Source organism: Nicotiana tomentosiformis, chromosome 8 (assembly GCF_000390325.3).
Source record: "Nicotiana tomentosiformis chromosome 8, ASM39032v3, whole genome shotgun sequence".
In the NCBI taxonomy this organism is placed as follows: Eukaryota; Viridiplantae; Streptophyta; class Magnoliopsida; order Solanales; family Solanaceae; genus Nicotiana; species Nicotiana tomentosiformis.
The window spans coordinates 82,677,743-82,704,173 of record NC_090819.1 but is presented as its reverse complement, the minus strand read 5'-3'; the positions used below and the strand labels follow the sequence as shown (position 1 = coordinate 82,704,173).

The window sequence follows — 26,431 nt, the reverse complement described above, 5'->3', positions numbered from 1 at the left end:
TTTGTCAATAGTCTTTTATTAAAGAAGGGCAAAATCATCTTTTTAAAATGCTTTTAACAAAAAAAATGAGTACGGATGCAAACGGAAAAATAAAATGGGTATAAATTAAAAATGGGCGACCAAATAGGACGCCCCATGCAATTTTTACTGGCAAAGTTGGGCGTACTGGCTTGGACCTGGTCCAGTCAGACTGGGCCAATGCTGTAAACCCACCTAAAGAAAAGAACCTAACAGTTGAAGGCCTGAACAAAGCAACAAATGGACTTCAATTCTGGCCCAACTCGCAAAACGAAAACCAAATAAAAACAAACGAACACCCTAAAACCCTACTGCTTCTTTTTCGACTCGCATAATTTATCCAGCTTTAAGGTTTTCCCACATCCGCTGCACAAATGGTAACTGTCCAATCTACGAATGCTATCGACTCTTTATTCAACTTTGATTTTGTATATGTTTAGTTTTTTTTTTTGTTGTTGAATGGTATTTAGGGAAAAGGAACAGGTAGTTTTGGTAAGAGGAGGAACAAGACACACACACTGTGTGTGAGATGTGGTCGTCGTAGCTTCCACATCCAGAAGAGTCGTTGTTCAGCTTGTGCTTACCCTGCTGCTCGTCTCAGAAAATGTATGTTTTTTTTCATAATTTAAGCACCCTTTTTGATTTTGATATTTGTTTATTGGAACTGGAATTATTGAGAGATGTTTTAATGTTAGAAATTGATGTATTTTTTAGTTGCTTATGAGCTTGTTTGGTCTAGATTAGAAAAAAGGTTGTGATTGTGTAAATAAGTAATTATAGGATACCTGATTGAGATAGTTTTACTGAGCTAGTAGTTTGCTATTAGGTCAAAAAGTTGGGGGTTTTGTACTATCGTCCAACATTGATTTTGATGAAGGAAATGGGGAAAATGATGGAATGATGGAAATGGGTCTGGAAGTGCATAGGATTTAGGTTTCTTGGTTTACTTCTGTGATTCTTTTTGTAGCCATTGCCCGTTGCTTAATGGATCTAGCATCTTTTGGGGATGATAAATTTGTTTGAAGGGCTGTTTAAAATTGACGTAATCTATTGTCAGTTGATAAGAGGTAGTGTTTAATCTCATCAAACTTAGGGTCTGTTTGGTTTGGATTTCTCAAATTGTTTCCGGTTGCTGAATTTTATTTAATGTTTTTGTGCAATTAAGGGAACTTGGTAAATTTGGTAATTTAATTGGAAAAAGAAAAGGGGAGATGGCCTACCCAGCCATAAAGTTAAACAGCTGGTAAGCGAATAAAAATTGGTTTTGAAATATCGAGGTCTAAACAAAATAAAGGGGTCTGAGGCCCCACTTGGGCGCTTCATGAAGATTGTTTTTGAAGTATCTGTTTCAAGTGCAACCTTTTTGTCCTATTAAAAAGAAATAAAAGGCTTGGGAACTTTTACACATTAGAAACGAACTGAAATTAGGATTGTGGCTGATTTTGCGGAAACAACTCAGAGATCCAATTGGTTTTTTTGGTAACAATAGCTAAAATGGTTTAGTTTTGAATACCAATCCAAGTGATTTTGGATGGTTTTTGAAAACAAAAAGGGTATCCATATTTTGCTGATTTCTTACTGTAGATAACTGGAGCGTCAAGGCACTTAGGAGAAAGACCACTGGAACTGGCCGCATGAGGTACCTCCGCAATGTACCACGTAGGTTTAAGACCAACTTCAGAGAAGGTATGTCGTCTGTTATTTTTTTTTGTAATTAGAGAATATTCTCTTGGACCCTCAATTTTACGACCTTAGGCATCTAACCTTGAATTTAGCAGATCCTCTGATAGACAAACTAGCTAATACGAACAACACTAATGACTAACCTACAACTCATGTATTCATGTGTGCTTTTTCTAGAGGGCAATTTCATCTTCGAAGTGTCATTTTGAGGAAAAACAACTATTTTGAGGACATGCATATAGTAAAATTATTTTTACCCTAATTGCCTCTTCTTTCGGCTACAAGGACAGAGATCTGAGAATCGATTTCTTGATGGCTTTGTTCTGGGGGCATATATTTATCTCCTTTTCGATTCGAGGGTTTCTATTTTGCCCAGATTCTGTTTCCTTTCTTTATCTAGGTTCCCTTGTCTTGATATATTCCTGCTTTAATGCTTTCTTTCTTATCCAACAAAATTATCCTTTTCCCCAAATGTCTATTTACAAAATGGCACTCAGTTGTTGCTTAAGTTGTGGCTAAGGCTATTTAAGCTTACCTAGTTTCTGTTTAGGATGGATCAATCTATCGTCCTAACAAAGTAAAGGTTAAATGTGCAAAGTGAGATTATAAAATAGACCCGAACTGCATCTCTTCTAAATATATTTGGCGCTTGCATACTTCAACTCTGTTATATGTGGGATTAACTGGTTTGTCTTTCTTTTGGACACTGCAGGAACCGAGGCTACTCCAAGGAAGAAGGGTGCTGCTGTAGCGTCTTAAGTTTCTAAAGAGACAGTTCAACTGTTTCGTTTTGATTTTTTGCTTTACATTCCCTGATGAATCAAGTCTTGGATATTTGTACCTCGAGTATTATCTCTCATTTGTTAGTGTGGAGTGGTTCCTATTTAAGACAGAGATCCAATGATGATTGCTTTTTGTCCTTTATATGCTACTAGTTGTTTGTAATAATTTGAAGTAAATGATCTCCTCTTTAATCATCTGGATGGCTGGTAGAAACTCCCGTTTTACAGACTTGTACCGAAGCCATTATGTTACCTAATGCTTAAGGTGGTTATGCATTTTCCTATATAGCCAGCTTTTTCTTTAAGAGTTGTGACAAGACTTAGAGCCCGTTTGGACATAAAATTTGATGAAGATTTTTCCAAAAAAATATTTGAATATGCATTTTGGAAATTTTTGAAAATTTGAAAAACTACAAAATGTTATTTTTCAAAATTTTTACTAAAATCACTCACAAAACTTCAAAAACAACCTAAACTGAAACTGAAATTTATGTTCAAACACTATTCTAAATTTTAAATACCATTTTCATTTGAAAAGAATATTGTTAGATTTATTGTGGGCAACGCGAAATGTTTGTTGGTTTCTTCCTCACCTCGGTGCGATTAAATTGTACTCTATATATTGTTATATCCACCTTGTTCAGAATCAGGAGGACAGAACTCAAGCAAATTAACTCTGGTCCAAACCTTCAAGAACATTCCGTTTTGTCCATTTCTTAAGAACTTTTCATGCTATACAATTGTAATATGATAGACGCTAGGTATAAAAAGATCAAAAGACATTTATTAGCAAGTCACGAAATAAATATTGCCAGCATTTCTATTGGTCCATTTCATTGGCAAAGCATACATTACATGGGTCAAAGAAAAAGAGAGCTATATACAAAGAGTGACAATCTTGTTGCTTGGGCATTCTCATTTTGAGTGTCCCTAGTGCCAGGCTCTCTGACCAGGAATGCGAGAAGGATAACTAGTTGTAAGAAGGCATAACAATAACAAGAATTGATTAAAGCAGCCACCACTAGGCTCTTTTGTCCCCTTTATTCCAGTAACTCAGGCTTCTAAGTTCCAAGGCAACCTGCACGCCCTTGCGCTTAACCTCCACTTATGACTCTCTTCTGTGAATAGTTGCCAATACTGGTTAGTGTAGAGATGTTGGACAAAATTTAGAGTCACAGGACCTATTAAGCATATGCTGCCAACTCAATGCTTGAGCCAATAGTTCCCAACTCAATGCTTGAGCCAATAGTTTCGCAGCTGAGACATGTGCAACAGTATCTCGTCTCGACCTTGGTTGGTGACACTACTCGTCATAATCCAAGGTGGTACAGTTTGGAAGAACTTCTGTATCAACTTTAGAAAATCCTGCAAGTTCTCTTCAGGCCTTCTCCCTCCATTCTTCTTCTTTTTCCGCTTATCACACTTGGTGAAAACTAGTGTCATTGGGATCTGAAAAAGAGCACCCACGATACAACACAAAATTTAGAAAAGCGTCTTCATAAATAAACAGAAAAACATCAATATTTTTTCAAAAACCAAATTGGTCAGCGGTTTCTGAATTGATTGCTTAGGTGGGGGCAAAATGATATCCAAAGTAAGGGAGTAATCCATTTTCCTCTAATATTGAGTATAATGAGGTATGGTCTTGGAGTAGAAAGTTTAAAAATAACACTTCATACAATCACACAGAAAGTGCAAAGGCAAACAAGGAACAACATAAAGAATTCAGAACTTGAAATGTTGAGCACATGGCAAAAGGAGGCCTCATATTCACATGATGTGATCTTACAACTTCATTGTTCATAAAATCGGAATGGAGATAATTTAAACTGAATCACCTGATTCTGTCCCAACCAACTTGCATACTCAAGATCAATCTTTTTTGCAGGGATGCTAGCATCTATGAGGAGGAAGACTGAGACAAGGGTTGGCCGGTTTAGGAAATAATCTTTGGTGAACTTAGCCCAATCTGTCCGTACTTCATGTGGCGCAGCTGCATACCTTCAGTATTAACAAAAGTTCAGTATTTGATCTTGAATATGCAAGTACTATTAAAAATGTCATAGAAGACGGAGATGGCACACGGAAAGCATATAACGTTAACGATATCAATTTGAGGCACGAAAAGGAGAAGATTATTCCAATGTTATTTGAGAGAGTGATAAAGACAGTGAAATTTGCAAAAATATGATTGGAAGAGACTAAGAGACAGGGGGTGTAGAGAAGTTGATTATCGTGAAAATAGATACAAAACAAAGTCCGAGCACAATAATTTGTTTTGAATTGGATTCACAGAAGAGAGGGAATTCAACAGTTGCATGAAGTCGCTCTAAAGAACATGTCCGCTTGGTGCTCAAGCATTTATGAACATCTTCTTCTGTCTCTTCGATAGCTTGCTAAACCTAGTCAAGCTGGCTAAAACCTTGCATCAAGCTCTCAGAATATGATGAGTAATTGTTCAGTTCAGGTCAATGTTTTAACAATAGTCTCTAATCCAAAATTGCAGCATCATGCAAGGTCCTGATTCACAGTTTCTAACAAACAGAAGCAATCAAGATTTTCCTCTTCGTGAAATAAAATTCCTATATGTGAATTTAGCCAACATTTCTGAAAGACCTAGAATGATAGTAGGGAGTTCTCACATCTCAAGCTACTAGGGATAATAATTACTTATTCAATATGCAACTATAGAAAGCCATCGGATAAGCTATCATAAAAATGCATCGGCAAGGCCAGAATGTGAGCGTCACATTTCACAGTAGTCTTTCGAATGCTGCAGGAAAAGTATACACTACTTTTTTAAAACATTCTGCAGTGAAGTCCATACCCGTAGCCTGGTAAATCTACAAGGTACCAGCTATCGTTGATCCGGAAATGATTGATGCATTGTGTCTTCCCTGCAATTAGATAGAAGAACAGGCTTACTTATACGGTTTCTTATTGCAGATTTGTAAAGAAATTCTTGAAAGGTGAAAATATCAGAGCTTCAGTAGCTGCAGGTCGGATTTTAATTTTACATATAAAAGAAAAACAATTTACTTTCATTCAAGTCCCCCAGAAAATTTTGCTTGCCTATCTAAACATAGAGAGCACTTACAAGAAATCAAATTTATCAGAAAGAATGAAATAGCATGTACTATCAAAATTTCCATGTACTGAGTTGCTAAACAAATCATATTAACCATGTCGTATTTACCACACCTTAATGGAAACAAAAACTTAGAACCTATACAATTTCACTCGAGTTAATAAAGCAAGAGAAGGAGCTGGCAGTTTCTAGCCACCAGGAAGAATTGGCATGCAGCACAAAGCTGAAAATCTAGTAAAATTGAGATTAGGTAAAGACAGAACAGTGTGCTTGTGGTCTTTGATGAGCGGTACGAGGACCATTTATCAAGTAGTATACCAGGAAACTCTAAAACAGTTGCTCAGCTCTCACACTGGAATGTCAGCTAATGATATTGGAGAATGGCAGAGGCACTTAAAGGAAATCTGATGAAAGAATGAGATAAAAACTGCTGGAACTGCACTGAATCTTTCTCCTGTATCATATGCCTTTTATAAGTCGTTGAACACCACATGCATATCTTTCTTCCTCTCACGTTAAACTTCAATCAATCTCCTTAGCAAAAATATAGACTCCTCATTCCATTGTAGATCTATAGGGCATAAATCTAGATTGGTTCTCTGTCACTCTTACAGTGTCCCTAAGTCTACTAACTATCACTCTTCCCCAGAGTTTCAGCGTATGACTCATAAGTTTAATGTCATGATAGTTTGCACCTAAGTTGCTCCGACACGGCAGTTTAGGTGCCACCGGATCTGGTCAAACAAATTTGGGTACTTTTACCACGGAAGACGAAAAAATTCAAAACGAGATACAATTTGATTCCCGAAATCAGATCCTTATCTAGGAAATCAATCTTTCACTTATCTACAGCTTGAGAATAAAAAAGAAATCCACACTTTACAAGCTATACGTAAGTATTCCACAAAATTTCTCATAATTTAGAGATATTTTCATATTTTTATTTTTTTGAATTATTTTTAGCCGGATCCACGCACCCGTATCCATAGTAGGATCCGTATCCCCGAATCTTATAATTTACATCTCGAAGGATCTGACCTTTAGATCCGCACCCGTATCGAACACCTGCACCCATGTTCGAGCAACTTTGGTTTGCACAACTTCAATGCCTCCTTTATTTTTATAAACTAGAATCAGGGTACTCTTTCTCCACCCATCGGGCATCCTACCACTTTTCGGTAAATAGTTTGGTAAGCTATCCTACTCCAACCTTTCCAGGACTCTTCCAAACCTCTATGGGGATACCATTTGCACCATAAGCTTTTCTAATCCTCATATATTTCATAGCATCCTTACCTCTGTTGGCCTAATTCTACAAGTGTAGCTAATGTTCTATCGTGCACAAATGTTTGGAGATCTAGAATGTTGTTATCGGGGTTTGAGTTAAATAAATTTACCAAAATAGCCCTTTTATCTCTCCTGGATCTCATTATCTTCTGTCAATACTTGTTGAGAATCATTTTTTACACTTCGCCTGAGTTAAGTCCTTACTTCTCTTCTCTCATAGTCGCGTCAGTTTAAACATTTCTTTCTCCCCAATTACGTCCCTAGCTTTTGATTAAAGCCATCTAGGGCTTCTCTGCGAGCTTTTTCTTTCTTGTGATCGGTATCTCACTCGAGCTTTATTAGTATTTTAAGCCTCCCTCTTATCTCTCTTGTACTCTTCAAAGGCTTCTCTATCTTTTGCGTTTGGCAACTTCCTATATCTTTGCACCTTCTCATTCCACCCCCAAGAATCTTGAGGTTGAGGTCCTATACCTTTAGAGACACCTAACACTTTGTTTGCTACTCTTTTAATTGAACCTAGACCCATGCTCCCTCCTCCCGTAGTTTTTCTTGAGGCCCACCACTGAATTGTCAATTACTTGCAAGTTGTCTCCTTTCTCACTCTCACTCTCGCCTCGCGTTTTACATCCAAGACCACCAACCTATGTTAGGTGGTCATCACTTCTTCTGGTATAACTATACGGTCCTTATATGTTCTATAACGCCTTCGGTTAAGAATAAAGCCATTTTGACTATGGTTAACCTAACTCTAAATGTTTAGGGGCGAATATCTTTTTTTTTGGTTAAATTATGTGTTAGTTACAAAAAATCATAAGCTAAAGCGAACTTTAGGATAGCCTTTCCTTCATCGCTCCTAATGCCATAACCATATCTCGTGTACTTGGTCATTATTGTTGAAGTGTGTGACTATCTCATCTAAAAGCATAAGCTATTAGAAAAAGCACACTTTATTTACTTAATTGTCTCTTAAAGCACGCCCCCCATGTGCCGGCTTCATTCATTTTTTGCATTTGCCAAGCACATGAAAAGTCATTTATTACAATGGCGGCGGTGAGACTCGAATCCCATACCTCTGCCTGCTCTCATACCAGGTTGAAGTGTATGACCATATCATCTAAAAGCTTATACTACTAGAGAGAGCACACTTTATTTACTTAATTGTCTCTTCAACAATCTATGTTGCACGGACTCTCCAAAACAGTTGCCCGCACCCGTGTCGGATCCTCCAAAATTAGCACTTACCCATCGATATTTTCGGAGAGTTCGAGCAACATAGTTGACAACTATCTTTATCGACATGACCTTTTAGATCTCCCTTAATAAAGATTTGATGGTCGCCTGGAATCCCTTTAACTAAGGTGTTCATATCTTCCCCAAGCTCGCTTTCAAATAATTTAATTGCTTGGAACTTGTTGATAGCCACTTTAATTGATTTGTTCTTCTTTATGTTATCCCAATCCTTACTGCTGCCCCTGCTACCTTATTAAGTTTTCGAAAGTCTATATGATTCGTAATCCATACAAATTTTACCTTATGAGAAGTTAATCATAATGCTGAAGCCACACAAACATGTAATCAATTATGAAAAGTTCCAAAATTTCTGTCAACATCAAGTGAAGATCTTTTTTGATGAAGTAAGATGTTGTATTACTGGCATCAAGAAAATGCAAAAATTTTACAAAAGAGGTTGGTTAGCTTCATTTACACAAAAATACAGTTCTAGTCAGGAAGCTAACCAAAAGCACCAAAAACCTAAGGTTGGCAATCAAGCCAAAGTCAAGGAGCTAATAAAATCTAAAAATGGAATTAATTCATTTACAGGGGAAAGGTTGCTCCAGTTATATAGATTCCTAAGGCACTTTGCTTTCAGGGAGCAGTTGGAAGTTGATATGTCATCAAAGCATTTGCGATTCTTTTCTGTCCAAATACACCAAAATATACTTGCTGGGATCATCTGCCACATCTTCTTGATGGTTCTGTCAACTTTCCATCAAGTGAGACCTACTATTTTAGCTATACTCAAAAATCTATCTTTAATGAACCAAGGCACCCTCAAAACTCACATCTTTTCTACAATCAAGAATCACACTTCATCAAATTAATAGTCATTCTACAAAAGTTTTAACCATAATGCTGAAGCCACACATACATGTAAATGTGTAATCAACAATGAAATCAGAAATTTCTCTATCAAGTGAAACCTAATATCTTAGCTATACTCGGAAAAATTATTTTTAATGAACCAAAGAACCCTCAAAGATCACATCTTTTCTACAATCAAGAATCACACGTTATCGAATTTACAGCCATTTTACAAAAGGTTTCAAGCAAAGAACGTATGAAAACCTGGTTTCTTGGAAGTAAGAGCAAGCTTTTTACGCTTCACAAGCGAGTTAAGCAAAGAAGATTTGCCCACATTGGACCTCCCAACAAGAGCAAACTCAGGCTTTCCATCAGAGGGACATTCCTCAGTCTCCACACTGCTCTTCACAAACTCAGCTTGCTCCACTTGAGCATCCCCAGCATATTTGCTAAGCACAATATTTGACCCTTTTAAAATCCTAGCACTCAAGGGCCTTGAACCAGAAGAAATATCAGTATCAGGTGGAACAAATAGCTTTTCAACTGAAATTTCTATGTGGGTATTTTGTTCTTGAGCATCTTCAAGTTCCAAATTCTTGGTTTGTGAATCTGGGCTTTGGAGGAGTGTGTTGGCTGCTGCTGTAACTGATGAAAAATGGGAAAATGGGGTTGTTTTGGATTTGGATAAGAGTGTGGAGGTGATGAGAATCTTGGGGTTTGGGCAGAAAATGGAGAAGTGGGAATGGAGTTTAGGAAGATGAGTGATAAACATCTTGTTTTGGTTCTCTGCTCTCACTGTGAAGCAACTGCCACCATGGTTTTGTTGGGTTTTGCTGTGGTTTGCAAAAGATATTTCCACTTCTTTTTCTCATGTTGGTCCTTTGGGATAAGATAAATTTCACAACATCCTTGAGATATGACCACAATTACAAATTGCTCCTTTTAATTTTGGCAGAATACATAAATAGCCCCCTAACTAGTCCAAATTTTCTATCTAGGCACTCCAACTTAGACAATGACCTATCGAACCCTAAACTCAATTGGAAGTGTACCTATTAGACACTCATTGCTTACCTGTCATCGCATGTGTTTCACACCCAAAGTTAGGTGCGGAATGGATGACATTTTTTACGTTCCCAAACAAATAAAGTCTTTGCGACTGGAAAAATTTGAAAAACTAAAGAAAAGTAAAGTGATAGAATAGACGATAAATGAGAAAATATTTTTGGCCGGAACCCAATCTATCCCGCAAGATCCGTTTTCCTGCAAGCCACAATGAGTGCAAACAGGAAAATTTTTTTTAAAAAAAGGAAGATGATAAACAACAAGAATCACCCCAAACACTCAGCCCAGGTTCACAAGTCATGTTTCGCCGCATAATCTGACTCCAACAGCGAGTGATAAGTTCTCAAGAGATGCATATTATGTTCTTATCCGATTACTACCATTCATTAGAAAATAATTGAAGCAATTGTTAAGAAAGACTTCGACGGTGGATAATTAGTCAAATCTCTGGGAACTGTGTATTTTAATAATTTAAATTTCTCTAGTCGAAAAAAGACTTTTCGGCCAAATCTTCGTCTACTTTTCTGTACCTCTTTGTCCTAACCAACATCTGATGGCCCTCTACGATTTTTTGGAGATAAAAATGCGAAAAGGATGAAGGTTAAGAAGAACTTATCTGAGAGAGAGTAGGGAACAGACGGGGAGATAGAGAGAAAAGTGGGGATGTATTGACATGTCATTTTTTTATTGGTTGCATTTGTCAAGTTAAATGCGTGTTTGAACGCGCTCTTGTTTGTTTATAGAATGTTCAACTTGTGTTTAATTAGCACATTTGAATAGAGTTGAGGTGTCCAATAGGTCATTGTCTCAGTTAAAGTGTCTAAATAAAAAATATAGACTAGTTTAAGGGGTTGTCTATGTATTCCGCCTTTAAGTTTCATAATGTGCTAAAATTAAAATTTCAATTAACTTATTATATACATAACAGTATAAAGAGTATGCTATTTACTTTATTTTTTAGATTATCAAATTTTATTTATTACAAACAATTACTATCTCTGTCTCATATCATATTGTGAGATATTATTTAATTGGGTAACAAGTTTAAGGGAAAAAAAAGAGACTTCTGGACATAAATATTTGTGTGATCATGAGTCATCTTGTTAAGGGCAATATAAGAAGTCTAAAACCAATTATTTTTTTAAATAATATCATATAAATTGGAACAAAAAAATTATATATTATTATAGTTTAATGTGATAACGTAAGAAGTTAAACTATTAAATAGATGAAATGATTTCATATGACTACTTAAAATTTGAATAGAAGAAAATCACAGGTCTCTTGTGTGTCCACTAAAAATCTCATATTAGTACATAAAATTAAACTCTTAAATTTTATATAAGTATATTGTTTGCGCGATGTAACAATCAAACTGTGAATTATTTTATGTGAAATGTTGAATATAATATGTTAACATGAAGCTTTTTTTTTTTTGTAAAACCGTAAATGAGATTCAAAAATTACTTTAGATCATCTATTTAAATTTTGTGTGATATTTTTGAATAAGCTTGTATAAAAGTTAATATCCAAGTTATATATTGATTGGGAACCAAGTTTAACCTCATTAGGAACCAATATTAACCTACTTCTTTACCGGAGGGAGGTTTTATTCTCGTGGAAACTTAGTTTAACGTGCTCAACGTTACTATTTATTAAAGAGATAATACATAATATGCATCCCGAACTTGTCCCAAAAAATGAGTTTCATACACAACCTTTACGTATGTTCCAATACCATTCTATACTTGTTAGGAACGATTTTTTTTTTTTTTTGCACTCTTGTAAGCCATCTCCCGGGCGCATTGTGCGTAATTACAAATGGGCACATTTATTGTTATTGTATAATCATGAAAATAAATAAAAATAAAAATAAAAATTATTAGCTTTAATTACAACTCCAGCGGTAATATCTTTCCCTTACCTCCAATTTAATACCCGACCCACCCTATTTCTTCTTCCACCATATCAATCTCGATAATTCTAATTTATTTTCTATCAAATCAACCACAAGTGACGTTCAAGATTCGATTTTTGAAGGCAAATGTAGGTAATATTTGGTGATTTTATTCAAATTCAGTCTGTTTCTACTAAATTTCTGTCTTTTTCTTTTATTTGGAAACTGCAGTAAAGGCTACAATGCCTTCGAAAAGGTTGAACAGACTTTGTATGTTAGAGGATGAACATGCATCTACTGAAGAAGTGCGATGTAATCATGAATATTTGCTGCCATTGTTGGCTTCTTGGACCCTTAGGAATCCCAGTAGAAGGTATTGGGCTCTGTCCATTCTATGGGGTGAGTTGATTTAATTTTAAAGATTAAATGAGTTAAGACAAGAAGAATTCAACTTTGAAATACAAATTTTATTATTATTCATGATATGGTGCTAGAGCATATAATTTTTGGCGTTTGAGGGATAGAGAAATTGACCCTAGATCAAGGTTTGTTATTCCTAAACTGAAAGAAGAGATTTGGAAACTTGACAATCAAGTTGAAGCTTTTGAAATTTTTTAACAATCTGATGGCAGCAAAGAAGGATGAATATGCGATTGATAAGATAGGCATTCAACTAGATTACTTGAAAACTAAAATTGAGAGGATGAAAGAAAAGGAGAAGAAAAGGAGGAGCAAAGTTGCTCGATCAAGGAAAACGGAGAATGTTCATTGGGTTATCATTTTATATTGTGTTATTATCGGCATTAGTACTAGTTTTCAAGTATTGTATTTGAAGTATGATGAAATAAAGTTGTCATAGGCTCTTTGTTTCTCTTATCCATTTGGTACCATTATTGAACCTTGTTGGTGTATGATTAATTGTATTCAATGTTGGTGAATCTTTTTGTATAATATTTATGATTTTTGGGATGAAGTTGGTGCTTGTTTTGATTCTAAATTATTTTGTGCAAGCATATTGAACCCCAGAATTATATTGAAAGAAACTTAATATGCAGTCACAACTCCTAAAGAAAAGAGTGCATAATTGCAGACAATAATTACTATTAAAATGCAGTCATTAATGTTCCTTAATAACACCATTCATTAGCTACAGTAATCACCATAAAAATAGCAGTTGTTCCAAGCATTGCAGTCACAGTTGCATAAAGAAGTGAATAATTGCAGTCACAACTGCTAACACAAAAGAGCGCATAATTGCAGTCACAACTACTAACATAAAAGAGTGTATCATTGCAGTCACAACTACATAAATAAAATACAAATTTACAGTTATTGTTGCTAACACAAAAGAGTAACTACTCTACGTAACCATACATTATAAAAGATCAAAATAATCTGCCAAGTACACAAGATATTCTTAAGGTTTCCAAGGATGTGAGGAATGTTCTGTGGAGCTTCCTTGACTTTAACTATGCAGCCTTTGACCTTGTCGGAATGACCTTGTTTCCTCTCATCTGATATAGTTGTCTTTGTATCGTAGATGCTTTTCCTTTCTAGTTCACTCCAGCTGATGGTGTGTGCCCAATATCTCCAGTGACATCTACTGAAGATATAATATTTCTGGGCCTAATTGAAGGCAATTCAGGCTGTTAAAGAAAGGTAAACTTGGTTAGTCTAAACAAATAGTATCACTTATTTGTTATACAAAAGGTGATAATAGGACTTACATTATGGATGGTAAAGCCATTTTATGTTTGAAGCCACCTCATTCCAACCATTTTTGGTCTTTTATAGAGTCTTGCCTTAATGGTATAACCTTTTGGTCTACCCCTTCCTTTTTTAGTTTTTGGTGCTGCAATAGACTTAGAACTACTACTTGGTCCTGCACTTGGTATAGAAATGTCAATTGGTGCTGCACTTGGTATATGATTAGAAGTTGTTGTCTTGGTCTTATGACACCCTCTCTTGTTATAGCCTTTCTCATTACATGCTTTATATGTCATCTCCAGCCCTCTCCTAGATAGCTTACATATCTTGTTATCAGTTTGCCATTTTCTTATAACTTTCTTGGGCCTACCTGACATCTTTCTGACTGTTGGTGGAATAACATATACATTATGTGTCACGACCCAAAATCCAACTAGTCATGATGGCATCTAACTCAACCTTATAGGTAAGCAAATTAGCAACAATCCAATACAAACGAGATTTACAGAGAAAATAAATGGTGAAATAACTGGACTTTTATACAACTTCCTAAGGACTGGTAGTACAAGTTATGAGCTTCTAAGATTTAGAGTTTACAAAGCTAGTATAAAATAAATACATCATCTGTCCGAAATGTACATAAATAGATCTTTATAAATCTAAAGCTACCATGAATAAGAGGCAGTTATAACTGGAATGCAGGTTCATCTTCAATGCCAGCTCCCACCATACACAACACATCAACTCCAAAATCTGCACGCAAGGTGCAGAAGTGTAGTATGCGTACAACCGACCACATGTACTCAATAAGTAACAAACCTAACCTGAGGTTGAAAGTTGTGACGAGCTTGGACCATGGTCAGAGTCCAACACCAATAGCCAAGCAACTTGTAACAATATAATAAAAATAGTACAAGTAATAACTCAAAGATATGATGCTCAACTCGTTCACGGATACGAAAAATAGGTATGCTTTTCAGGTATAACAGTAAAATTCAAGTCTTTCACCAAGATCACCAAAATATGAGTAAGTTAGAAAATTGTGATTTTTCCCAAAAACTTTCAATAACAGATAGGATGTTTCATTATCAGATGGCATGAGGAAAGTACATTTCTATACCTATATGTCAATGTGCATGTGAAGTCATGAATGTCACAATACCGTACAACATGAGGAAATGCATCTCTATGCTTACATGCCAAGTGTGCATGTCAAGTGTAATGCACCACAGTGATAAGCTCATATGCTCATGCTCTAGGAGTAGTCAACCTCACTCAGCACGCTCAATCACTCAGTCCTCCCAATCACTCAGTTCTCCCAGTCACTCACTCCTCCTAATCACTCAGTCCTCCCAATCACTTGGCACTCGCGCTCGGTACTCGCACTCGGCACTTGCACTTAGTAGGTACCTGCGCTCACTGCTAGTATGTCAGACTCGGGAGGGGCGGATCCTTCCCAAGCACTAATATAAGCAAATCATGACATGTTGCGGCGTGCATCCCCATCCCATCATCATCACTCACAAAAAGGCCCTCGGCCTCACTTAGTCAACATCCTCTCCAGTCTCTCGACCTCACAAATCTCATGTCAATCAAACCAAACAATGATAACATGATCTGTCAACAAATGATAATAGAGATTGAGATATGATATGCAAATGATGGATGTGAGTACATAATTGCAATTTAAGCAAATAATTCAACAGCATGAATGACCTACGTGGGTCCCAACATGATAAGCATATACCTAAACATGATTTCTAATATGGATCACAGTTCAATTACTCTAGCACGTAGAAATTTCGTGGATAGAAACAAGATTAGGTAATTACGCGGTACCACAGAATCAACCGTGTCATAATTCACACGGTGCACACCCACACACCTGTCACCTAGCATGTGTGTCACCTCAACACCAAACACATAACACGTATATTCAAGGGTTCATACCCTCAGCACCAAGTTTAGAAGTGTTACTTACCTTGAACAAGCCGAATCCAATATTGAGCAAGCCAAATAATACTCTAGAAATGCCACCCCGCGCGTACCAACCTCCGAACGGTTCAAAACTATCCAAAAGCAACTCAAGAACATCAAATGATGCCAAAGGAAACAAACCCAATCGATAAAGGTCCAATCTTTAATCAAAAACTCAAAGTCAACCAAAAGGTCAAACCCGAGCCCGCACCTCACAACCCAACAAAACTCACAAAATCTGATAACCCATTTAATTACGAGTTCATCCATACTAGTTTCACTCAAATCTGACTCCGAATCGATATTCAAAACTCAAAATTTTACTTTATGAAAGTTAAGACAAAAAACCCCAATTTGTCTTTCAAAATCATTAGTCAAATGCCAAAATCAAAGATGGATTCATAAAATATAATCCAAACCGAGTAGAAAATACTTATCCTAATCCATGTAGTGAAAATCGCCTAAAATATCGCCTCAATCCGAGCTTCATAGCTCAAAATATGCTAAAATGTCCGAAACCTTCGAAATATAGTACTTTATACACTGTTCCAGGGGTACCCTTCACGATCGCGGTCACAAACCTCGCGATCACGATTACAGAATTTTTCAGGGCAATTTTTACCCTATGCGACTGCGGCCATTTCCCCGCGATCGCGATGAACAAACTTCCATAACCCTTCCTAAACTTTTCTCAGACAGCTTGTAGTATATCAGTCATAACCTTTTGTACATGGCTCCAAATAACAAACGGTTTGATTTTCTGAAAATAAGACACAAAGAGCTACAACTTTTATTTTTAGATCCTCTCCAAATTCCTTATAGATTGCAAGATATAAGCTTCCAAAGTCGGGTTAGTGACAGTAGAATTTCCTCTACGCGATCGCGAAAATGCTTCCGAGATCGCGATTCACAGGCCCATTTTTGCCATTTTACTCTTCATGATCGCGACCAATTCTTCGCGTTCGCAATGTACACCCATGTAGCCAAAAACCATCAGCTAAAATAGCCTAAAAATGGTCTGAAACCACCCCGAAACTCACTCGATCCCCTCGGAACCCCATCCGAACATACCAACAAGTCCAAAACATAACGCGGACCTACTCGATGCTTCAAATCATCCGTAACAACATCAAAACAACAAATCGGGCCACAAATTGAAATTAATGAACATTTGAACTTTTAACTTCCAAAACTCGTGCCGAACCATATAAAATCAACTCGGAATGAACTCAAATTTTGCACACAAGTCCCAAATGACATAACAAAACTATTCCAATTCCCAGAACCTCAATTCGAACCTGATATCCTCAAATTCAATTCTCGGACAAGCTTATAAACATTCCAAACTCTGAAATTTCTAACTTTCACCAATAAGTGCCGAAACCTTCTTGAAATATCCAAATGCAAATCCGGGCATACGCCCAAGGTCAAATACTCAAAAGATAAACTTGGACAACTCTTCCAACTTAAATCTTCAAACATAAAATTCATTCTTCCAAACCAATTTCGACTCACTTGAAAACCAAAAGCGAAGATTCACATAGGTCATAATACATCATACGAAACTACTCAAGACTTCAAATAGCTGAACGGAGTGCAAATACTCAAAACGACCAATCGTGTCATTACATTCTTGAAGTTTGGCCACATTGACATATTAAAGGCAAGCTGAATGAAATTATTGTAGACTTTCATGTAAGTCTCTTTGGTATACCAGTGAGCAACATAGTTAATTGGCTCTAGCTTTTTGAAGTGAAGGGCAGCTAATGCATGAGCAAATGGTATCCCTTTTACCATCCAAGATCTACAACTGCATGCCATGGTTTGTTAGGAAACCAAATGTTTCATATATTCAGTTTCTTTCATTTCACATACTGTGTCTCCATTCCATATATGTTACACTTCATTGACTTGGATGTGTTTTCTTGTAAAACCTTCAATGCCATTAGTGAGATATCACAGATCCATCAATTGGCAAATTCTCTCAATTGCCCAATCATGTTAATCATTTTCACTGTGATTTCATCAAGTATTGTGATAATTGTCTTGTGCCTTGGCTCTAATATTCAGGAGTTGAAGCTTTCAACCATGTTTTTGTCCATACTATCACAGTTGCTAAAAAACTTGAAAACACCTTATACCGCATTTCTTTGTTATATCACAGCAAGTCATTAATGATTCATTTACCACCTAGTCTTTCTAAAAAGTCAAGATTCTTTCTCAATTTTGTCTCATATGTACTTCTGGCACACCTCCAGAAATAATTTCTTCTTTCGATGCCTCTCCACTTCTTGGACTAATTAGGCAGAATGTGTCTGACACACATCCTATGTTCATAGCTTAGCAGTACATCATCCATTGCTTGATACACTCCATACACCGTAAGAAACACAGTAAGACTTATGAAAGAAACGGAAAAAAATAAACATAAAGATAGCATAAGAATAAAATAAAACAGAATACTAACCTTCTGCATGTCTGTTATAAATATGAAATTTGTCTCATTTCCAAGTTCAAGGACATCCTTCAACAACCTTAAAACCCATGTACAAGTAAGCTTATTCTCAACCTCAACCACTTCCCAAGCTAGTTGTCACGACCCAATTTCACCTATAGGTCGTGATGGCGCCTAACATCACCGTTAGGCAAGCCAACTAGTGGATTAAACATCTATTTTCTCTTTTAATAAATTTTCGAGTAATAAAGTATTCCTTAATTGCAAGATTTAAGAAAAACAGAAAGTCCGAATAAAACCAAAATAATAATTTTTCACCCATAATTCTACTAAAGTGCGTGCCAAGATCTGGTGTCACAAGTGTATGAGTATCTAGTAGATTATACAAAATCTAAAATATTGTCTAAACATAAAATAGACAGAATACAAATACAAAGGGAGACACTAGGTGCTGTGGAACGGCTCAGGAAAAAGCAGCTCACCACTAGGCCTCGGGATAACGGGAATGCGCACTGGTGGGACCGCCTTATGTACCTGTCTCAGATCCTGCACAAAAAGTGCAGCAAGCGTAGCATGAGTACATAAACAACGTGTACCCAGTAAGTATGAAGTTTAATCTCGAAGAAGTAGTTACGAGAGGTCGACTTTGACACTCACTATAGGTCAATAGTATTAAGATAGAAATATTTAATAAACACAATTTATGTGATCAATAATAAATTCTCCTTAGCAGGCAGAAACAAATAATTCTTTACAATTTGACAAATTTCCAAATAATCATTTACCTTCACAAGCTACAATAAAATAAATATCAAAGAATAGAATAATTTTTAATATTAAGCACGATTTCTGCTGAGGTCGTACGACCCGATCCAGAATAATGCGTACACTACTGAGGGTCGTGCGGCACGAATCATAGATGCATCTATCTACTGCCGAGGCATTCGGCCCGCTCCACAAGAAGAGGAGAATGTTTTATAAGCATTTGACTTGGATATTATAGAGGTTTTTATACAACAATAATACTAATTTCATAAGCAAACTTCCACAGTTTTTCCAAAAATTACTAATATTATTTAGACATTTTTAAATTAACAAGTATGATGCAATAATTCCAAATAAATCATGAATTGGGTCCTAAACACTACCCAGACAATAAAATAATAGTAGCTACGCACGGACTCTTGTCACCTCGTACGTATATAGCCCCCCACAATTAGAGACAACTATTTAATTGAAACACTTATGGGGTAAATTCCCTCTTACAAGGTTAGACAAGAGACTTACCTCTTCTCAAAGTTCACTTTCCGATCACAACTTCGCGTTAAAGCCTCAATTTGGTGCCGAAAAATCTGAAACTAGCCAACTGTTATATAATTTAATTAACACATGCTGAACAATTCGAAATTAGATTATTAGATTAATTTCCCAACCAAATTGGTAAAATTCACCCCGGGCCCACATGCCCGAATTCCAATAAATTTCAGAGGAAATCGTTTCCCATAATCTCAAGAACTCAAATATACAATTTTTATCTCATTCCATAACCATTTACGTGGTTAAAATCTCATATTTTTTTTTGTCAAAACCTAGATTTTTCATCTAAACCCTTGATTTCCACAATTTACATGTTATAATCTACTCATAATCTCTGTATTTAACTTACCTCCAAGTTGTTAATTGAATACCCCTCTCAAGAAGCTCCAAAATCGCCCAAGAATGGAAGAAATGAGCTAAAAAATGGTTGCCCCCGTTTTTAAGGCATTCTGCCCAGCTCTGTTGACCCCTTCTTCGCGAACGCGATAGGTGCCTCGCGTTCGCGAAGGCAAATTTCCACAGGCCTTAAAAATGCCCTTCGCGAACGCGATAGGGGTCTCGCGAACGCGAAGGCTTACTTGGCCTTCCCTTTGCGAACACGTGCACTCCCTCGTGAACGCGAAGGGTAAAATGTACTGACCCCCTCCCAGGCCCGTCCTTCTTCGCGAACGTACGGCCTTGGCGAACGCGTAGGCCTAGGATCCCATGCTTCGCGAACGCGACCCCCTACCCACAAACGTGAAGAACATTTTCCATCTCCCCCAAATCCTTCATTGCGAACGCGAGAGTCCTTCCGCGTTCGCGAAGAAGGAAACCATAACTAGAAAATCTGGTTTTTCCAACTTAGCTCCGAGTGGTTCGAAACTCACCCGAGCCACTCGGGACCCCGTCTAAATGTACCAACAAGTCTGTAAACATAATATGGACTTGCTCGAACTCTCGAAACACGTTAATCAACAACGAAACCAAGAATCGTACCCCAAAACTGAATTGAATCAGAATATGAACTTCAAGTTTTCAAATTTCTCCGAATGCGCTGAATCATACTTAGACTTATCGGAATAACACCAAATTTTTCGTGCAAGTCTTAAATCACCATATGGAACTATTCCCAGGCTCGAAATTTCAAACGGACCTTAATTACTCCAAAACATACTCCAAACTAAATTTAAATAACTTTAAAACCTTCAAATAGTCAACTTTCACTGTTAAGTCCAAAACCCGATCCGAATATACGCCCAAGTCCAAAATCATCATACGAATATATTGGAACTGTCAAATCCCGATTCTGAGGTCGTTTACTCAAAATATTGACCGAAGTCAAACTTGGCCTTTTAAAGCCAAACTAAGGAACCAAGTATTCCGATTTCAACCTGAACCCTTCCAAATCCCGAACTAACCATCATCGCAAGTCATAAAACGGTGAAAGCACATATGGGGAGTCTTATTTAGGGGAATTGGGTTCTAGAAGGCAAAATGACCGGTTGGGTCGTTACATTCTTCACCTCTTAAACAAACGTTCGTCCTCGAACGGGTTTAGAATCATACCTGGAGTGCTGAATAAGTGTGAATATCTGCTCTGCATGTCCTTCTCGGCCTCCCAAGTCGCTTCCTCGACTGGTTGACCCCTCCACTAAACCTTTACTACATAAATCTTCTTGGACCTCAACTGGCGAACCTACCTATTAACAATGGCAACTGGTTTCTTTTCATAGCCCAATGTCTCGTCTAGCTGAACTATGCAGAAGTCTAACACATGTGACATGTCGGTATGATACCTACGGAGCATAGATACATGGAAAATCGGATGAACTCCCGATAGACTAGGAGGCAAAGCAAGCTCGTAAGCAACCTCCACAACTTGTCTCAACACCTCAAATAGGCCTATAAACCTTGGTCTCAACTTGCCCTGCTTCCCGAATCTCATGATTCCCTTCATCGGCAAAACCTTTAAGAGAACTTTTTCACCCACCATAAACGAAAAAATCACGCGCATTCTGATCCTCGTAACTCTTCTGCTTGGACTATGCTATACGAAGTCTCTCCTAAATCAAATTCACCTTTTCCAAGGCATCCTTCACCAAATCAGTACCATATAACTTAGCCTCGCCGGGCTCAAACCATCCGATAGGCGAACGACATCGTGTACCATATAAAGACTCAAATGGAGCCATCTCGATGCTGGATTGGTAATTGTTGTTATAAGAAAACTCGGTCAAAGGCAAGAAACGATCACACTGACCTCCAAAGTCAATCACACATGCCATGAGCATATCCTCCAAAATCTGAACTGTCTGCTCCTACTGCCCGTCGGTCTGCGGATGAAAGGATGTGTTGAGCTCTACACGGGTCCCCAATTCACTTTGTATTGCTCTCTAGAAATGTGAAGTAAACTGAGAGCCCCCATTTGATATGATGGAAATTGGCACACCATGCAACCGAATTATCTACTGAATATAAATCTGGGACAACCTCTATGAAGTATACGTAGTCACAACCGGAATGAAATGTTCCGACTTGGTCAACCTGTCGACAATGACCCAAACTGCATCAAACTTTCGCAAGGTCCGCGGCAACCCAACTACAACGTCCATAGTAATGCGTTCCCATTTCCACTCCGGTATAGTCATCTACTGAAGTAGGCCACCTGGCCTCTGGTGCTCATACTTAACTTGCTGGCAATTTAGGCACCTAGCTACATACTCAACTATGTCCTTCTTCATCTGCCGTCACCAATAATGCTGCCTCAGGTCACGGTACATCTTCGTAGCACCTGGATGAATAGAATACCGAGAGCTGTGTGCCTCCTCTAGGATCTTTTCCCTCAAGCCATCAACATTAGGTACACATAGGCGACCCTGGAGTCACAAAATTCCATCATCACCGATAGCATCCTCTTTGGCACCACCCCGTAGTACTGTTTCTCGGAGAACCAATAAGTCTGGATCATCACACTGGCGAGCCTTGATCTGCTCAAATAGTGAAAACTAGGCAACGACACACGCAAAAACTCGGTTGGGCTCTGAAATATATGGACTCACAAGTCTGTTAGCCAAGGACTAAATGACCAAAGCTAATGGCCTTTCCTCTGCTGAAATAAATGCCAAGCTACCCATACCTTCCGCCTTTCTACTCAAGGCATCTGCAACTACATTCACTTTGACCGGATGGTAAAGGATAGTAATATCATAATCATTCAGTAACTCAAGCCATCTACGCTGCCTCAAATTTAGGTCCCTATGCTTGAATAATTGCTGCAAACTATGATGATAAGTGTAAACCTCACAAGACACCCCATAAAGATAATGCCTCCAAATCTTAAGAGCGTGAACAATCGCAGCTAACTCCAAATTATGTACTGGGTAATTCGTCTCGTGGGGCTTCAGCTGAAGTGAGGCATATGCAATAACTCACCCCTCCTGCATTAATACACAACCGAGGACAACACGTGAAGCGTCGCAATACATTGTATATATCCCTGAACCAGAAGGCAACACTAATACCGGTGTTGAAGTTAATGTTGTCTTGAGCTTCTTAAAGCTCACCTCACAATCATCGGACCATCAGAACGAAGCACCCTTCTGGGTCAATTTGGTCAAAGGTGCCGCAATAGATTAAAAGGCTTCCACGAACTGACGATAATAACCTGCTAACCCTAGAAAACTCACTATCTCGTTCACCGAGGTGGGACGAGGACAATTCTAAACTTCCCCGATCTTTTTGGGATCAACTTTAATACCCTCGCCTGACACAATATGTCCCAAAAATGCTACAGAGTTTAGCCAGAACCCACACTTGGAGAACTTAGCATATAGCTTTTGTTCCCGTAACGCCTAGAGCACCACTCTTAAATGCTGCTCGTGATCCTCCATACTACGTGAGCAGATCAAAATGTCATCAATGAAGACAATGACAAACAAATCATTATATGGCCTGAACACCCGGTTCATCAAATCCATAAACGTCGTTGGGTCATTAGTCAAACCGAAGGACATCACTAGAAACTCATAATGGCCATATCTAGTCCGGAAAGCAGTTTTCGGAACATCAGAATCCCAAATCTTCAACTGATGGTACCCTGACCTCAAGTCGATTTGAGAACACTCTAGCACCCTGCAATTGGTCAAACAAATCATCAATACGCGGCAATAGGTACTTGTTCTTAATGTTAACTTTGTTCAAATTGCGGTAATCAATACACATCCGTATAGTCCCATCTTTCTTCTTCACAAATAGTACCAGTACGTCCCAAGGCGACACACTCGGCCTAACAAACCCCTTTGTCAACAACTCCTCAAGCTGTTCCTTCAACTCCTTCAACTCTTTCGGAGCCATACGGTACGGTAGAATAGATATAGGTTGGGTACCTGGAGCCAAATCAATACAGAAATCAATATCACGATCCAGTGGCATGCCTGGAAGATCAGAAGGAAACACATCGGAGAACTCTCGGACTACAGGCACTGAATCTATTGTCGGAGTTTCTGCAGTAGTGTCCCTAACATAAGCCAAATAATCCATACAACCCTTCTCGACCATGTGTTAAGCCTTCAGAAAGAAAATAACCCGACTAGATGCACTGGCAGACGAACCCTTCCTCTCTAATCTAGGTAACTCCGGCATCGCCAAAGTAACAGTCTTACCATGGCAATCTAGGATGGCATGATATGGGGATAGCCATTCCATGCCCAGGATGATCTCAAAGTCGATCATATCAAGCAGTAGAATATCCGCTCTAGTCTCGTGACCACAGAAAGTAATAATGCAGGATCGGTAGATCCGGTCCACAACAACAGAATCGCCCACATGAGTGGACATATAACAGGAGTACCTAAGGATTCATGAGAAACACCCAGGGAATGAGCAAACAGAGATGAAATATAGGAATAAGTAGACCCTGGGTCAAATAATACTGAGGCCTCTCTACCGCAGATAGAAATAGTACCTGTGATCACGGCATCTGAGGCCACTACATCTGGTCTGGACGGGAAAGCATAGAACCTGGCTGGAGACTCCACTTCTAGGACGACCCCTACTCATCTGCCCTCCGTCTCTGGGCGGCCGGACGGCTAGCGGAGCAACTGGTGCGGTAATCATAGTCTGCTGACCCTACTGCACTGGTCTACCCCGAGGCCTGGGGCAGAACCTCCGCACATGACTAAGATCCCCGTACTCAAAACAACCCCTCGGTACTATGGACTGCTGATCTGAAGCCTGGCCCTGATGACCTGAATACCCACTAGAGGAGCCCTGAATAGCTGATGGACGATAAGAACTCTCTGGCATAGCACTGAAATAAGGTCGTACTAGAGCAACCCGAGGAGGTGGTTGTGCTGGATAAAGGGGCCTGCTGGAATCACCCCTCACGAACTGTCCTCTACCCCCAGCCGGGGCATCACTGAACTCTCCCGAATATCGAAACCACTTATACCTCGCTGCCTGCTCACGGCTCCACTGACGGACACCCTCAATCTTCCGAGCTATCTCTACAACTAGCCCGTAAGAAGTCCCTATCTCCACCTCTCGTGCCATGGTGGCCTGAATACCAGAGTGCAATCCGGCAACAAACCTCCGCACTCTCTCTACATCGGTAGGTAGTATCATAAGTGCATAGAGAGACAACTTAGAAAACCTCGCCTCATAGTCAGTCACTGACATCTGACCCTGCTAGAGCTGCTCGAACTGGAATCGCAACTCTTCCCTCTCAGAGGGTGGTATGTATTTGTCCAAGAAGAGGCGTGTGAACTGATCCCAAGTGTCACGACCCAAACCGATGTGATGCGATGGGCACCCGGTACCTTACTCAATCGAGTACCAACATGACGTATCTTTTCGTATCATACTATCATAGATAACTGAGCCGAAGAGGCTGCCGTGAGATAAGTAAAATACAACGTGAAATACCAACTTATACATATAACGTACTGGCCTATAAGGCCATACCAGTATCCGTATATATGACATATGTCTACAAGCTTCTAAGAGTACATAAATATCATAAAGGTCGGGACAGAGCCCCGCCATTCCAAACAATACACGTCTAAATTATACTGACCAAACAAGCAACTTCAGAGCAAATGAAGTGCACCAACACCTTCCGCTGAGCTGATAGCCTATTTGGAGGAGTCTCGACCTGTCTATCGGGACCTGTGGGCATGAAACGCAGCGTCCCCAAGCAAAAGAGACATCAGTACAAATAAAGTACCGAGTATGTAAGGCATGACAGTAGTATATAAAAGACATGAAACAAACATGGAGTAAAGAACTCAACCTGAAATTTTGAATAACTCTGTGAATCATGAAAATTTATAATGTCATGCATGTACGTATAAATACCATACCATGCATAGGTATATATGTACATAACATCATCAAGCCTCTGAGGGCATCCCATCATATTATCTCAGCCACTGTGGGCAAAATCATCAACGTATACTAGCTGATCAGGTGGTAATGCGTATATAATGCCATAACCTCTTCCCATATCCCATATACATATAATATACGCGTATATAACGCCTTCTGGTCATGGGTCAATATACATATATAAATGCATGAAAATCATAAGAAATACGTTAATAAGATTTCTCGAATATCATAAAATTAATATGCCTTTCGGACAAACTTTATCAAATACGTATTTTTCTGAGACCCATGAATAGAGGATATAATAATAATTCACATGGGGAATCAAAAATATAGACATCCCTAGTATTTCTATGAATAGAGTTATTTATGAAAGTTGCGTATTTGCTCATTTCGTTTGTATCGTACGGATCATGCCAAAAGGAAAAGAGGGATAGCCTTAACATACCTTAACTCCGTTGAGTCCTTAATACCTTCCAAGAAATTCTTCAAATAACTCAATCCAATCTACCACATCATAAGGAGATTCAAAATGAGTGTTGAGTAAAGGCTAAGTCCTCAACTTAAAATAGTAGCTCGTTTACGTAAATTTGGGCAGCATTTTCCCTGTAACTAGGCCCTCCTCCTTCAATACCATATACCAACAACAACAAGAACATAACAATAACAACATGTAAGAATCATTTTCCAACCTTATCTCCATCACA

At 38.4% G+C, this 26,431-nt stretch overlaps 2 protein-coding genes across 2 annotated transcripts; one reads left to right on the top strand and one right to left on the bottom strand.

Moving 5' to 3' along the window:
* Nucleotides 1–244: 244 nt before the first annotated feature.
* Nucleotides 245–2,678, top strand: LOC104099254 (large ribosomal subunit protein eL37). Its single transcript, XM_009606187.4, has 4 exons — nucleotides 245–395; nucleotides 489–624; nucleotides 1,603–1,704; nucleotides 2,414–2,678. The coding sequence occupies exons 1-4, from the start codon at nucleotides 393–395 to the stop codon at nucleotides 2,458–2,460; spliced, it is 288 nt and encodes a 95-aa protein (XP_009604482.1). The 5' UTR covers nucleotides 245–392; the 3' UTR covers nucleotides 2,461–2,678.
* Nucleotides 2,679–3,247: 569 nt separating this feature from the next.
* LOC104099255 (GTP-binding protein At2g22870) lies at nucleotides 3,248–10,584 on the bottom strand. The gene is made up of 4 exons (XM_009606188.4): nucleotides 9,205–10,584; nucleotides 5,311–5,380; nucleotides 4,322–4,484; nucleotides 3,248–3,932 (listed from the first exon to the last, which is right to left on the bottom strand). The coding sequence occupies exons 1-4, from the start codon at nucleotides 9,710–9,712 to the stop codon at nucleotides 3,714–3,716; spliced, it is 960 nt and encodes a 319-aa protein (XP_009604483.1). The 5' UTR covers nucleotides 9,713–10,584; the 3' UTR covers nucleotides 3,248–3,713.
* Nucleotides 10,585–26,431: the final 15,847 nt, after the last annotated feature.